Genomic DNA, 13,894 nt, shown 5'->3' with positions numbered 1-13,894 from the left:
CTGCTGGGTATGGGCCCCTTTCTACCTCCCCCAAAAAACCCTAAATATTCTTGCTTTCTTTTTCTCATTTAAGTTTGCCTGTAATGCAACTAATGGTCAGATAAGGAAAAACAAAACACAGGAATTGAACTGGTTCCAGTTTACTTACTATAAAATATATAAGCCAGCAAGGCAAATTTTAACAAGTCATAATGAACCAATGACAGAAGTTCCTTCTTCCCATGGAAACCTTTTGGTACACTTTTCCCCTTTTTGGGGTCACACCTGGTGATGCTTAGGGGTTACTCCTGGCTCTGCAATTCAGGAATTACTCCTGGCAGTTCTCAAGGGATCATATGGAATGCCAGAGATCAAATCCAGGTCAATCTGCATCCAAGGACCGCTGTATTATCGCTCCTGCCCCTTGGTACATTCCTTAAACTGAAAATAACCCTTAAATTTCTTCAACAAAAAAATTTGCCAATCACAAGAATCACAAAATTTAGTAAGATCTGTTTGAAATTTTAAATGAATTTTGGAAAGTAATAGTCTTCCTTCTTAAGTAACATGTTACTTTTAAATAAATATTGCCACTCCTCAGAAAACTTCATTAACTAGTAATTTATCAACACAACAACTTTATGAAACATTGTTGAAATATTTTTCAAAGGGATGGCCCAGCTGTGGCCAGAAACAGTAACACTGAAAAGTTCTACAATGAATCCTTTTTTAAATTTAACATTCCTATGTTTTAAATGCAGACACAATGAGCAGATGTTTCCATGAATAACTAAGTATCTGCTACTCTACCTTATACACAATGTTGTCAAAGCTATCAACTAAGGGGCTGGAGCGATCTCACAGCGGGTAGGGCATTTGCCTTGCACGCAGTCAACATGGCCGACCCAGGTTCGATTCCCAGCATCCCATATGGTCCCCTGAGCACCGCCAGGAGTAACTCCTGAGTGCAAAGCCAGTAGTAACCCCTGTGCATGGCCAGGTGTGACCCAAAAAGCAAAAAAAAAAGCTATCAACTAGGTATGCAAAACTATTGCAGAGAATGAGAGGCAGTGACTAATCAGTACTTCAAATAACATGGTAGATTCTTTGTTAGATACAAGAAAAACTCTCCTTTAAAGATAAATGTGAAGACTGAAGGAAAAAGAACTTACCAACTTAACAGCCTCCTGAGCCGCTTCTTTTGTACAAAAAGTGACGAAGGCATAACCTCTATTGAGACCAGTGAGTGGATCCATCATTAGACGAAGATCCCATATAGGTCCAGCTTTCTCAAATAGTGGAACAAGTTCATCCTCAAATAGATCTCTTGGGATCTTTCCCACAAATATCTGTAAATTAAACATGAAGTAAAACCATGGAGTTTCTTTAGGATACCAGATTACTGTGCATTTACGACAAAAGGTACAAGTTTTTAGTTTCTTTACCTCAGTGCCAACAGAAGGCTGCTGACCTGAATAAACGGAATCTGGAGGCGGTCCCCCATATTTCCTCTGTCCAGTAGTGACATCAAGTGTGTAGCCTGTTCTTTCCAAGAGTGCCTTGAAGAGTTCAAATGTCATTAAAGCATTTAATTCATAAGACCACACGCATCAGTTAGCAGTTAAAAATTACTCTTGATGCCAGAGCGACGGAACAGGGGTAGGGCACTTGCTTTGCACTCTGCAAACCTGGGCATCCCAAACAGCTTCCCTAGCTAACCAGGAGTGATTCCAGAGAGCAGAGCCAGAAATTCTCAGCACTACTGGGTGTGGTCCATAACCCAAACAAAAAGATATCTTGTTAAAATCTTTCCATTCACCTTAGAATTTCTGGTGTCTCTACTTCCCCTTTAATATTAATTTATAATTGCCCTGATTTGTAATCCAAATTTCAGAATACTGTTCAAATTTTCCAGTTAATCACTGAGTAGTACTTCGTAAACAAAAAAATTAAAATTGTCAACATTTCAAGGCAGGATACAGCTATTCCACTAATAGCTCCCAAAAGCACCTAATTCAGCTAACTTTAATTCTCTCCTTAATTCTCCTCTTTAAAAGGAAATGGGCAAGATATTCTTATTGTTTCCCAAGTCTAAATTTCTTACCCAATGAATTAACTTCCTATAACAGCTACACCCCTTCCAATACAACCACCCATTGGAGGATTTTCACCAATTCTCTCTCTCTCTCTCTCTCTCTCTCTCTCTCTCTCTCTCTCTCACACACACACACACACATACACACACACACACACTTCAAGTTCATGAACCTACAGTGGGAGAAATAAAAGAGCACTTGGTTTGACATACAAGCACCATGTTTCACTGGACCCACATTAAAAACTGAATTGGGGTCGGAGCAACAGTACAGCAGGCAAGCATCTGCCTTACATGTAGCCAGCCCAAACTCAATAGAGTACCCCATATGGTCCCCCAAGTGTGCCAGAAATGATCTTTGAGCAGAGTCAAGCACTGAACACCACCAGGCATGGCCCAAAAACAAAAGCAAAAAAAAAAAAAAAAAACCCTATAAATTTTAAGAAGTCTTTGGCTACTCTTCCTAATGTTTAAGCATGCAACACTGGTTTAGTAACAAAAATATAAACTCAAATGTAGGTCCAAAGAGCTAGCTCAAGGAGCTGGAGTGCATGCTTTGCATACTGAAGTCTCAGTTTGGTCCCTGGCACCAGAGTTCCACAAGGCAGCCTGGGGGGTGGAGGGCCAAGATGAAGCAGGGAACAGCCCTAGCAGCACTAGATCCAAAAGCAAAACAAAAAAACCTCAAACCTATTATTACACAGATACTAAGCCATTAAATGGACCATGCAGCTTCTTTCCCATATGTAACCCAGTGCTAGTTACTTTCACCTTAATATTAATGTGACCTAATAAATAACTCCACCTTTTATGTCAATCCCTAAAATAAAAAGGAAATAGATTCTTATCCTACAGATATGTGCCTCTTTTTGCCACAATCTAGTCACAATAAAGCTTGAGTTACTCCCAAAGATAAAACAGTCACAAAACTTTAGAATAAGTTTCTTACAAAATTTTAATAATTTTAACCATAAACTTTCAGATTTTAGTTAATTCTGGCAACAAATGTAAATTACAACTGATACAATTACAATGATTACCATACAAACAACTGTACAGATTACATCTGCCTCCCCATCTGGCCTCTGCCTCTTCCTGTACAACTAAAGCATTACCCAACACCTTTCCACCGCTGTTTCAAGAGTACGACACTCATATTAAGAGCACCAAGATAAACTATTTCACCATATGATTTTCTATGCACTAAAAATTCATATACCATGAAGATCAAAAACGAGTGGGAACCAGGGAAATGGCTCAAAGGTCTGAAACACATACCAAGCAAGTAGAAAGCCCAGATTCAACCCCAACCATGGACCACATGGTCCCAGAGGATTAAGCCAAGTGTTAAGTCTGATGCTATTCACTATAGGACCTTTAAAAAACAGAATTAAAAAAGATCTTCATTCCCAGACTGTCTCCTCATGTACACCTCTGCTCTAATTCATTTTATTTTTAAAAGCTTTTAAATATGAACAAATTAAGCAATTTGTTGAACTTTTAAAGGCTTAAAAAATCGCAGAAACCACTTGCTAAATAAATGCACACACTCCACACGAATGAGGCAGACTGATCAGGCATCCCTTTTTGATTCCAGTCTTAACCTGAACTAGTTTATCTAAAAGGATTTATCAAAACTACTTTTTATATCAACGGCATAGATTCAAACATCAGAAGCCAGGTAACAAGAAAAATAGCAAGCTGTTTTAAAAATAATCAAGTCAGAAATGTCTCAAAAACGTGATTCAAGATGACTTAAAATTAAAATTATTACCTCAGTAATTTTAACTATCAGTATCTAAAACACAATCAAAAAAGGGGCGGGAGCACAGTGGAACAGTGGATACAGTTCTTGCTTTGCATGCAGCCCACCCAAGTTCAATCCCCCTATCCCCTACGCCTCCCCACAACAACACTTCCAGAAGGAGCAGTCCCTGAGCATTTGCTGGGTGTGTTTTGAACACTTAAAACACAGTCATAATAGAAGAACCAACCGACCGCCCCCCCACCATTTCACAGCCAAGGAACATTTACCAAAACTAGATCATTAAAGAAATGACTTTTTGAAAAAAAAATCCTAACTGCAGAGTTTTCAAAAAGAAAAAGACCTACCTTAATTTTCGCCTCATCTGGTCCTTTGCTAGAATCTGCTACTTTGGTCCCCTGTTTTTCTCTCTGCCTGTAAGTCTTCATGACTCCACATAAAAAGGCACTTTTGTTCTGCAAAGAATTTTCCAACAGTATTTAATAATCACATATGTCAAATTTCAACATAAAACCATGTTATTCTTTTTTATACGGACACTGGCTTTACAGTTACCTGAACATGAGAGAGATCACTGTCTTTAAACTGCTGAAGAACTGCCAGTGCGCCGTCCTCATTGAATTCTTTTAAAGCTTCTATAGCTCTTTCATCTAAATCACTATGTGCAACCAGCCCTGGAGAAGAGGAAACTTAAATTAGTTATCACCTTTCACCGTTTTCGCAAAGTTCTGCTTCGAAAAACCCACGTTCTGACAATTCATGGGCCACTGAAAATTCTTCCATCCACCTTTATCATCTATATAATGGAAAACACACATACTTTAGCCATTCTGAACTGCATCCTGAAGCTAAAAAAAGCCTCTTAGCCACACTTAAATAAGGAATCAACTTCTCCTCGAGCTTGTTCTGGGTCTAAGTCGGATCATTCTGGATACTACGTGCCTACAGTAAACCTACAGGCCTACAAATTCTAAAACCAACCAACAAAAGCCAAGACTGACAACTACACCGCTGCTCAACGTCAATGCCACTCGAAAAAGCAACAGCCACACCAAGACAGACCACACCAAGTCTACAGTTACCGAGTGATTTAACAAGAATCCTATTATAAAAATACCCAAAAAGTCACATGGCCTGCTCCCAACGTGCAGCAGCTGTTGCTACCATCACTGCCTTCTCCATCTGTCCGGCCAGCCTCCTGGCCCTTGCCTCTCCCCTCCCTCGATGCACCTTCGCCTCCAGTCCACGCTAGCCAAAGGCCGAAACTCCAGCTCCCGCACTCTTATGGGAAACCACAAAAAGTTGCTCTTTTAGCTCAAAGCCAGAAGTCCAATGGAAAAATTTCATACTGCGCTTTTGCAAGTGTTAGTTCTTACCTGCAACGTAAATTTCATCTAGTTTTTCAGCAACTTTCTGTGGTAAACCAGCATCAAGCAATGTCTGAAAATTCTCTGAATGGATAACTGCAGAAGTAGTATCCATGGGCTCTTCAGTACCATTTCCATTAACATGTTCTGTAGCCATGTTTCCAGAGATCTGTTCAAACGCAATAAGCAAAATTAAACTAGGGTCTGCAAACGCGGGCGGCGGGCAGGGTGCGAGCCCCACGCCGGCCCTCGCCTCTCCGGCGAGCCACCCTCGGCCGCAGCCGCCCGCGCCGCCCTTCCGAGCCGCCTCGCTCCACCAAGCCGTCCTAGGGCCCGACGCGCCGGCCGCGGGCGAGGGCGAAGGCGCCGCTCTCCCCGGCCGGCCCTGACTCACCTGCTCTCACTCCCTAGGCGGAACCTCCGCACCAACGGGACCCGACCAACCACGCGGGCGGGCCGGCCCCGCGCACCGCCGCTCGGAGCCCGGGAGGGGCGCGCGCCGCGAGCACGCCACGCGGCTCCCCGCGCTTCCCCGCAGGGCCGAGCCTCCGCGGGCGCCTCTCCCGCTGCCACCGGGGGCACCTCCGCCGGCGAAGAACAAAAGCGCCCGCGCGAGCCACCTTCCCACCGCCCGATCCTCCGCCCGGCGCCCCCGCCCGCCCCCGCGCCGCGCCCCGCCGGGCCGCCGGGCGCCCTGGCAAACACGTGCTCGGCCGCCTTCAAATGCCCTACAACTTCCTTCCAGCGCGCGACCCGGACCCGCGAGCGCCCGGCCCGGCGCCCGCGCGGCTCCCCCGCACGTCGGCCCGAGCGCGCGGGCCGAGCCCCCGGCCAGGCGCCGCCCGGCCCCCCGCGCTCCCCCGCCCCCGGCCGCCGCCGCCGCCGCCGTGACACATGGCTGGCCGTCCCCGCCCGGGCGCCGGCGACCCCCGGCCGCCCCGTCGGGCGCGGGCGGAGCGGTGCCAGCCCCCGCCCCGCGCCCGTCCGCGCGCCGACTGCGGCGCCGGGCCGCCGGGCCCCGCACACACACCCCCACGGCGCCCCCGGGGCCCGACCCCGGGCCGGGGCCGCGCAAGCCCGGGAGCGGGGCCCGGGGCGGAGGGGGCCGCGCGGGCGTCCCGAGGACCTGCCCGGCGCGACGCCCGCCGCCGCCGCCCGGCCGGCCAGCGCCCCCGGGGCCCGGCGCGCGGCCGCGGGACGGGGCCCCCGCGCTCTCCGCCCACTCCCGCGCCGCGGCCGCGGCCACGACAGCACCAACTCCGCCGCCGCCGCCCCGAGCGGCGCAGACAAAGCCCGAACGGCGACAGCACATGGAGGGCAGGCGGAAGTGGCGCGCGGGCCGCGGCCTGCTCCCCGCCGCCCCGCCAACGTGCCGCGCACCCCCCTCGGAATCCATTTTCCAGAAAAGCCGGGTTCGCCCCGCGCCGCCCTCCCCCGCCGCCCCCCGCGCACGCCACAATGTCAGGGCGCCGCGCTCGCCTCCCGGCCCCGGGTCCCCGCGGCCGTTACCTCGCCGTCGGGCTGCGGCAGAGGAATCCTGTCCGAGGAGCTGCGGCTGCGGGAGACGCGTGCTCGCGGCTCCCTGTGTCCGGCGCGAGTGGAGCTGTTGTAAAATGGCGGCCGAAGCTCACGCCGCTGGCAGCAAACCCGATCCAGTTCCACTCGCCTCCGAGCGCGCTCCCGGTGCGCGCGCGCGCGCCCCCGCGTGACCCCCCTTCTCTCCCCTCCCTCGCGCGTCCGCCCCGCTCGCTCACTCCCTCCAGCCCCGGCCCTCCTCCGGCTCCTCCTCCTCCTCCTGCTGCTGCTGCTGCCGCTGCACCGCCGCCGCCGCCGCCACCGCCCCCGGCCGCCCCGGCCGCTCCCGGCGCCCCCGGCCTGGCCCCTGCCCCGTCCCCCCGCTCCTCGGCCGCCGCCCGCGGCCGCTCCCGCACGAGCGGCCCGCCTGCCCCGCGCCCGCTCCCGCGCCCGCCCCGCGCGCCCGTCCGCCCGCCGCTCTCGCCCTCGCCCGCTTCGTGGCTCGCTCCCTGCCGCTCCTCCCCGCCCTCCCTCGCCCGCTCGCTCTCAGCCCCGGCCCCCGTCCCTGCCGAGTCGGCTTCTCTCTTTCTCTCTCCCGCGCTGACGTGACGACGTCGCCGACGCCGCGGGACGCGCGCCCGCGGGCTCCGCCCCCACGCGCCGCCGCCGCCGCCGCCGCCGCCGCCGCCGCCCAGGCCCCGCCCCCGGCCGCCCGCAGGCCCCGCCCTTCCGCTCGGGCGGCGGCGGCGGCGGCGGCGGCGGCGGCGGCGGCGGGGCCGCGAGTGAATGAGAGGCCCGCCCCTTCCCCTCCCGACACTCCCCCCGGCGCTCGGCTCCGGCGGGGCGGGGCGGGGCGGGCCGGCCGGCCGGCTCGGCGCGTCCCACTCGCTCGCCTTTGTCAGGAGACGGGCCTCGCCCCACACCCCGCCCCGCCCCACCCCCACCGCGGCCCCACGAGCACGCCGCCGCCGCCGCCCGGCTGCCTCGCCGCGCCCCGCGCCCCGCGCCCCCGCCCGTCCCGGCGCCCCGCGGGGGCACGGGACCCCCGCCCCGGCCACGCGAGCGCCCCTCCCCGGGGACACCCACCGGCTCCGAGAGCGCCGGGCTCCGCGGCCGCGAAGCCCTCGCAGGCGGTGTCCACGCCGCCGCCGCCGCCCCGCGCTCTCGGCGCTCGGGAAGCTGCAGGCGCACGTGTCCCCCGGGGCGGGGCGAGGCAGACAATAGGGCGGCGGGGGAGGGGCCGGCGCGGACGCCCGCGGACCTTTGGTCCACCTGGCCGACGCCGCCCGGCTGCGGGAGCGGGCTGGGCGAGTCCGGTCCGCCGCCGCCGGCTCCGCGGGACCTCCCGGGGGACCCCCGCCGCCCCCCGCGCCCGGCCCAGCGAGCCCCGCGGCTGCTCCCGAGGGGGACCGGACCGGACTGGCCACTCGCCGGGGACCGGCCGCCCCGGGAGGCAGCGGCTGCCCGTGCCCGAGAGTTGTGCAATCCCGCCGCCCCCGCCCCCGCCCCCTCCGCCCCTGGCCTCGGGAGCAGTTGGAGCAACTCGGGCAGCCCGAGCCTGCGTGGGGGGGGGAGCCACGCTCAGGAAATCGATCGGGGTCCCCTCTTTTGGGGTGAAATCTTGGCGAGGGAACCTAGGTGAGACGGCATTCTCTTTAGGATCGTTTACCAGGGAGGTGAAAGACCAGACAAAGGCACTGGAGCTGCAGCGCGGGCCGGGAACTCCTTGTGTCCACTGCCGCTGTCAGGAGCGAGGGGACCGCCCCGTGGCTCGCGGAGCTAGTTGCAAAGAGTTCGCGGGCTGGGAAAGGAGCCCCGCGCGGCCACGCAGACCCGGTGGCGCGGTGGCGCGAGGGAGAGTTAGGGGGGCCCTCTCCGGAGGGCCTGAGCACAGCACGTCAGGTGCGTTTGTCCCGGGTACCTGCGTCGAAACGGATTCTTGGCTGAAGTGCCGTCTAGACACCTATCGACATGCGCTTTCCTATGGTAGTCAGCTAGTTCGCCACAGGAATGTCCATGATTTCGGCTTTCTGAAAGAGGGTGATACATGTTCTCAATGCAAAGCGACCAAAATGTTTGGTCCTGCAGATTGAAGAATGAAAATGATACCTTCGGACACTCTTTGCTCTAATTCTTTTTCCTTGGCGTGGAGGGAAAGGGGCTGTCGTGGGTAGGGGAGTGTGGTGGCGGTTGTCTTTGGGCTCAGGGCTTACTTCAGTCCTTCAGTGATCGAACCCTGGGTGGCCGCGTGCAAGGCAAGTACCTTACCAGAGCTCCGGCACCTCTAATTCCTTTTTCTAGCCAAACCACCTTGGAGTTTCTTAAACTGGGTGGGTGAAGACTACGTATGGGCTTACTTGACTTTTAAAAAAATTATTAAAAAAAAATTTAAGGGAAGTAAGCAGGGAGGCGCTTACCTTGCACGCAGATTACCGGGGTTTGATCCTCAACAAACCATATGGTCCCCCAAGCTGAGCAAGGAGTTAGCCCTGACTACAGTCAGCTGTGACCCCAAAACAAAATGAATATAAAAAGTCAATAAGAGGCATGCATTTAAGTATGAAATGTTATGACCAAAGCAATATAGAAACAAGAGCAAGAGAGTCTAGTGTATCAGAAAAAGGCGGGAGGTGTGTTAAGGAGAAGAATCAAATATGCCGAATGAATAAAAACTTAGATTTTTTTTTTTTTTGGAGAGGCAGAGGGGTCTTGTCACACCTGGCAGTCCTCATGGGCTATTTTCTAAGTTCCTCTTGGAGGGGAACCATGTATAGGGGGGAACCCAGGTGTCTTAAGTTTGGGGTAAGACAGAAACAGGAACATCATCTTTGGAAGAGCAGTTTTAGTAGTACCATGAAGGTGGAGACAGATTTGAATAGGCAATGTGAGGGGAAGGGAGGACATCTATTTGGACTGTTGCTCAAGACCTTTGAGAGAAGAGACTGGGAGTCTCAGTGGGAGAACATATTCCTCTCACATGTGAGGCCCTACCTCTGATCTCTGACATCAAAAATAATAATAATAATTTCTCCCACTTCACTACTCCTTAATAATTGCAAGATATTTCACATCATTATTGGAAGGAAATGTTGCAGTATTCCCCCAGGATATTCCAAGGTAGCCACAGGTGAAAATCATGTAAATGGTGGGGTGGGGTGGGGTGGGGTGGTGGGTCACAGCACAAGACTAGAGGAACAACAGGCAGGACTGCTCCACAGTAAGAAAACAGTCCAAAACAGGTTGGAAACTCCTGATTTAAACCGTGGTTTAAAACACCTGTCTTGCACGTCTGGTTATGAGATCAAATTCCTAATGTAACCACATGTGCCCACAGCAATCCTGGCAACTGTGTCTGCCATCATGGATCCACAAGCCATTTCGGGCTGCGCCTTTGTGAACATCACAAGGGGAGCAATGTATCTAGAAAGATCTATGAGCACCAATGCCAAGAAGCAGACCTTTGGCAAGACTATCACCTGTGCCTTCAGTACGGAGCACAGCTCCCACTGAGCAAGTGCAAGCATTTCAACTGAAGGGATGCAGGCCTTGATAAACAACATGGTCAATCAACACAACCTGCTGTGTGACCCCTGGCGAGCACCCCTACTAAAAATGAGGAAGCAATCACCAGTCATTGCAACAATGAAGGGCAAGAGGAGAGAGGAAAAAGTAATTTGAGAATTATGATTTTTCTCTTTTAGGTTTTTGGGCCACACTTGGTAGCACTCAGTGGCTATACCTGGTTCTGTGCAAAAAAGTGACCAGGGAACAACACGAGGCGCTGGGGATCAAACCCAGATTGGCAGCAGGCAAGGCAAGCACTTGAACCTCTGTACTATATCACTCCTAATTAAAATTTCTAAAAAAGTAAGACCGTTGGGACTGGAGCGATAGCACAGCAGGTAGGGCGTTTGCCTTGCACGCAGCCAACATGGCCGACACAGGTTCGATTCCCAGCATCCCATATGGTCCCCCGAGCACCACCAGGAGTGATTCCTGAGTGCATGAGCCAGGAGTAACCCCTGAGCATTGCCAGGTGTGACCCAAAAAGCAAAAAAAAAAAAAAAAAAAAAAAACAGGTAACACTGTTGACATCTACCCCTCAAACACAAAAACATCTGTGCTAAGTATACCAATAGATAGGGAATCAACCCAAATGACCAACAATGAATGTGCTACATAAACACAATGAAATACTATATAGCCATAAGATAAGATGAAATAATGCATACGCTAAAACATTCATGGAAGAGAGGATCTGTGTCAATGAAATAAGTCAGAGGAAGAAGACAAATAGAGGAAGATCTCTCTCATCTATGGAATATGGAAAAACTTAATCACTTAATCACTTAACTTCCCATTATTCGTCGATTTGCTCGAGCGGGCGCCAGTAACGTCTCCATTTGTCCCTGTCGCGTGCTAGTGTGGCCCAATGGCATCTGTTCGCTCCGGGAACATGAAGAGCCTCAAACTGATCGTTCATGATCTTGATGAAGAAGTTTGACCATCTGGTAGGTGGGCAGCCACGCGGTCTTTTGACATCCCGTGGAATCCAGTCAGTAACAGCTCTAGTCCAGCGGTTGTCTTTAAATCTCATTACGTGACCAGCCCATCTGATTTTTGACACCTTGGCAAATGAGACAGTGTCCCTGATTCTTGATCGTCGACGGATGTCAGAACTCCGGATTCTTTCTCTCATTTGAGTGAAACGTGATATTCCAAGCATAGCTCTTTCTATTCTTCTTTGGGAGACCTGAATAGCGTTCTCATCTTGTTTGCGTAGGGCCCAGGTCTCTGAGGCATATGTTAATGCAGGAAGAACAGTGGAATCAAAGAGATGTGCCCGGAGCCGGAGGTTCTTCGTCCTCTTAGCTATTTCTTCGACGTTCTTGAAGGCGTTCCAAGCTGCTCTCTTCCTCCTGCGCAGCTCGGGTGCCAGATCATTTGTCATGTTGACCTCTCGACCTAGGTACACGTAGCTGTTGCATTCGGAGATGGTCATTCCGTTGAGAGCGAATGGGGCATCAGGAACGAGGCTGTTTCTCATGAACATTGTCTTCGTAAGATTCAGCTGTAGTCCTACCTTTCCACACTCACGGTCAAAGTCGGCCAGCATTTGTGCCACTTGTCTGATGTTTGGTATTATTAAAACAATGTCATCAGCAAAGCAGAGGTGGTGTAGAATGAGAATGGAAAAACAGTACAAGAGAATGGATAGTGTTCTAGATTGAATAGACAGAAAATGAGGGTAATAAAACAAATGTTTAGGGATGGACAAAGAGTTTGAGCAATGACAAACATTTGGCCTTATAATTCAAAGCAATTACCATAATGGTGGGGAGGAAGGGGGAAGAAAACCAAACTAGAAGTGATGTAGAAATAATGGTAGAGGGTTGTGGGCACTTTGGTAGTAGTTGAGTATAATAATTTTGTATACTGATACTATAAACTTTAAACTTATAACTACCCAAACTATAATTAACTAAAATTAACTAAAAAGGTTTTGTTCTTGTTTGGGGGTCACACTTGGGGGTGCTCAGGGTTTATTCCTGGCTCTGTGCTCAGGGATTACCCCTGGCAGAGCTCAGTGGACCAAATGTGATGTCAGAAGTCAAACCGAGATCAGCTGTGTGCAAGGCAAAAAAGGTTTACTTGCTGTAGTAACACTCTAGCCCCACCAAAAAAAAAAAAAACACCTCAAATTTAAAAAAAAAAAATTAACCTTGAGTGAGATAGTGGTTGTTTAAAGAGATGTGGGGTTGGGGTTGGGAGGGAACCTGGGGACATTGGTGATGGGATTTATGTTGGAACACTGTATGCCTGCAACAACTATAAATGACTTTGTAAATCCCAGTGCCTTAATTAAGTTTTTTAGATAAAGATGTTAGTTCAAGAGAGGGTTTTAATCTTCAGAGCTGTTTTGGTCTTTGATGGGATAAGCATGTTCTGATATCTGTGAATAGATTCCAAAAAAAATTTTAAAAAATCGATGATGCAGAAGAAAGGAGTTAAAGAAAATAATAAATGGGGCTGGAGAGATACTAAGGGTCTTCCCTTGCACAAACTCAACCAGGGTTTGATCCCTGGCTTCCCATATTGCCCCCCTCCACCCCTGTACCATCAGGAGTAATTCCTGAGTGTTACACTAAAATTTAAAAGAAAGGAAGGAAGGAAGGAAGGAAGGAAGGGTGAGAGAGATGGAGGGAGGGAGGAAAAAAGGAAAGGAAAGAAAGAAGAGAAAACTTTAAAAATTATTTATTTGGTTCTGGGGCCACTCCTAGTGGTTTTAAGTGATCACTCCTGCCCACGCTGGGTTGGCCACATGCAAAGGCAGGATGCATTGAACTTGCACTATCTCTCCAGCTTCAGGAGTAAGTTTTTTGAGGAAAGAAAAGACATTAGATACAGAGAGGGATTCCCATAGGCCAACATAAAACAAGAGGGAAATTGAGCAAATTTTAGAAATGGGCAACGGTTTTCCAAGAAGAACTATACAGAATAAGAGAGAAAAATATAAAGTTGCTTTGAGCCCCTCCCCCAAGGCCTGCTGCCTGTAGTTTCAGTTCCTGAGTGCTGACTGAATGATCCTTTTATCATTCAGTCTCAGATTCCTTGGTCCCCTCTTTTTTCCTCTCTTTGGTGTTTTGTTTGCTGTTGTGGGTGCTTATTTTGGGGAGTGAAGAGGTTGGGGGACATAGCCAGTGTGTTTAGGGCTTACATCTGGCTCTGCTCAGGCATCATTTCTGGCAGGATTCAGGGGACCATATATGGTGCAGAGGGTTGTTGAACCAGGATTGCCTACTTGCAAGGCAAGCTCCTTCCCTCTGTACTATCTCTCTGGTCCCTCTTAAGGTCATATACTCTTAAAGTAGCACTCTTTTTTCACCCCTAGTGCCAGGAATCTCATATATGCGAGGATCTCATATATGCAAGGCAGGTAATCTCTCCGAGTCCTACACCAGCCCCTAAAGTAACATTCTTTATTTGGTTAGATTGAACTCCTTAGATGTGTACTAATTAGTAAGTGGTTGAAAGATCCACATGGAAAATGTGAGGAAATAAAAGTATTAGATAACTGAATAACATCTTTCAAAAAAAAAAGGAAATTGTATGATTAATCAGACTGTTGTGTATTGCACTGTTTATATATTGGGGGGGGTTGCCAGTCCTTGG

General features: G+C 50.7%; 2 protein-coding genes across 6 annotated transcripts in view; one reads left to right on the top strand and one right to left on the bottom strand.

Annotated features, from left to right (window-relative positions):
* Nucleotides 1–7,913, bottom strand: part of SYNCRIP (synaptotagmin binding cytoplasmic RNA interacting protein) — a 42,248-nt gene extending 34,335 nt beyond the window's left edge. For 2 of the 5 annotated variants that reach the window (XM_056110077.1, XM_056110078.1), the window contains exons 1-6: nt 6,716–6,850; nt 5,216–5,375; nt 4,395–4,513; nt 4,187–4,294; nt 1,425–1,538; nt 1,152–1,328 (exon numbers count right to left, since the gene is read on the bottom strand). In XM_056110077.1, coding sequence (XP_055966052.1) covers nt 1,152–1,328; nt 1,425–1,538; nt 4,187–4,294; nt 4,395–4,513; nt 5,216–5,363 — 666 coding nt within the window. In that variant the 5' untranslated portion in view covers nt 5,364–5,375; nt 6,716–6,850. Of the gene's footprint in view, nt 1–1,151; nt 1,329–1,424; nt 1,539–4,186; nt 4,295–4,394; nt 4,514–5,215; nt 5,376–6,715; nt 6,979–7,807 lie in introns of those variants that run through there. The other 3 variants (XM_056110076.1, XM_056110080.1, XM_056110079.1) reach the window with 3 other exon arrangements.
* Nucleotides 5,362–6,818, top strand: LOC130019302 (translation initiation factor IF-2-like). The gene is made up of 2 exons (XM_056109936.1): nt 5,362–5,546; nt 5,618–6,818. The coding sequence occupies exons 1-2, from the start codon at nt 5,362–5,364 to the stop codon at nt 6,816–6,818; spliced, it is 1,386 nt and encodes a 461-aa protein (XP_055965911.1).
* Nucleotides 7,914–13,894: the final 5,981 nt, after the last annotated feature.

This window comes from Sorex fumeus, unplaced genomic scaffold (genome assembly GCF_029834395.1).
Source record: "Sorex fumeus unplaced genomic scaffold, SorFum_2.1 ptg000008l, whole genome shotgun sequence".
NCBI classification, from domain to species: Eukaryota; Metazoa; Chordata; class Mammalia; order Eulipotyphla; family Soricidae; genus Sorex; species Sorex fumeus.
Note: the sequence above shows the minus strand (reverse complement) of the source record. Positions and strands in the feature narration are given on the sequence as shown.

Bases quoted from the DNA above. Each gene is read 5' to 3' on its own strand.
- LOC130019302 (XM_056109936.1), top strand. From the start codon at position 5,362: ATGTTTCCAGAGATCTGTTCAAACGCAATAAGCAAAATTAAACTAGGG. The intron at 5,547-5,617 runs GCCGGCCGCGGG...CTCACTCCCTAG, and splicing joins GCCGTCCTAGGGCCCGACGC to GCGGAACCTCCGCACCAACG.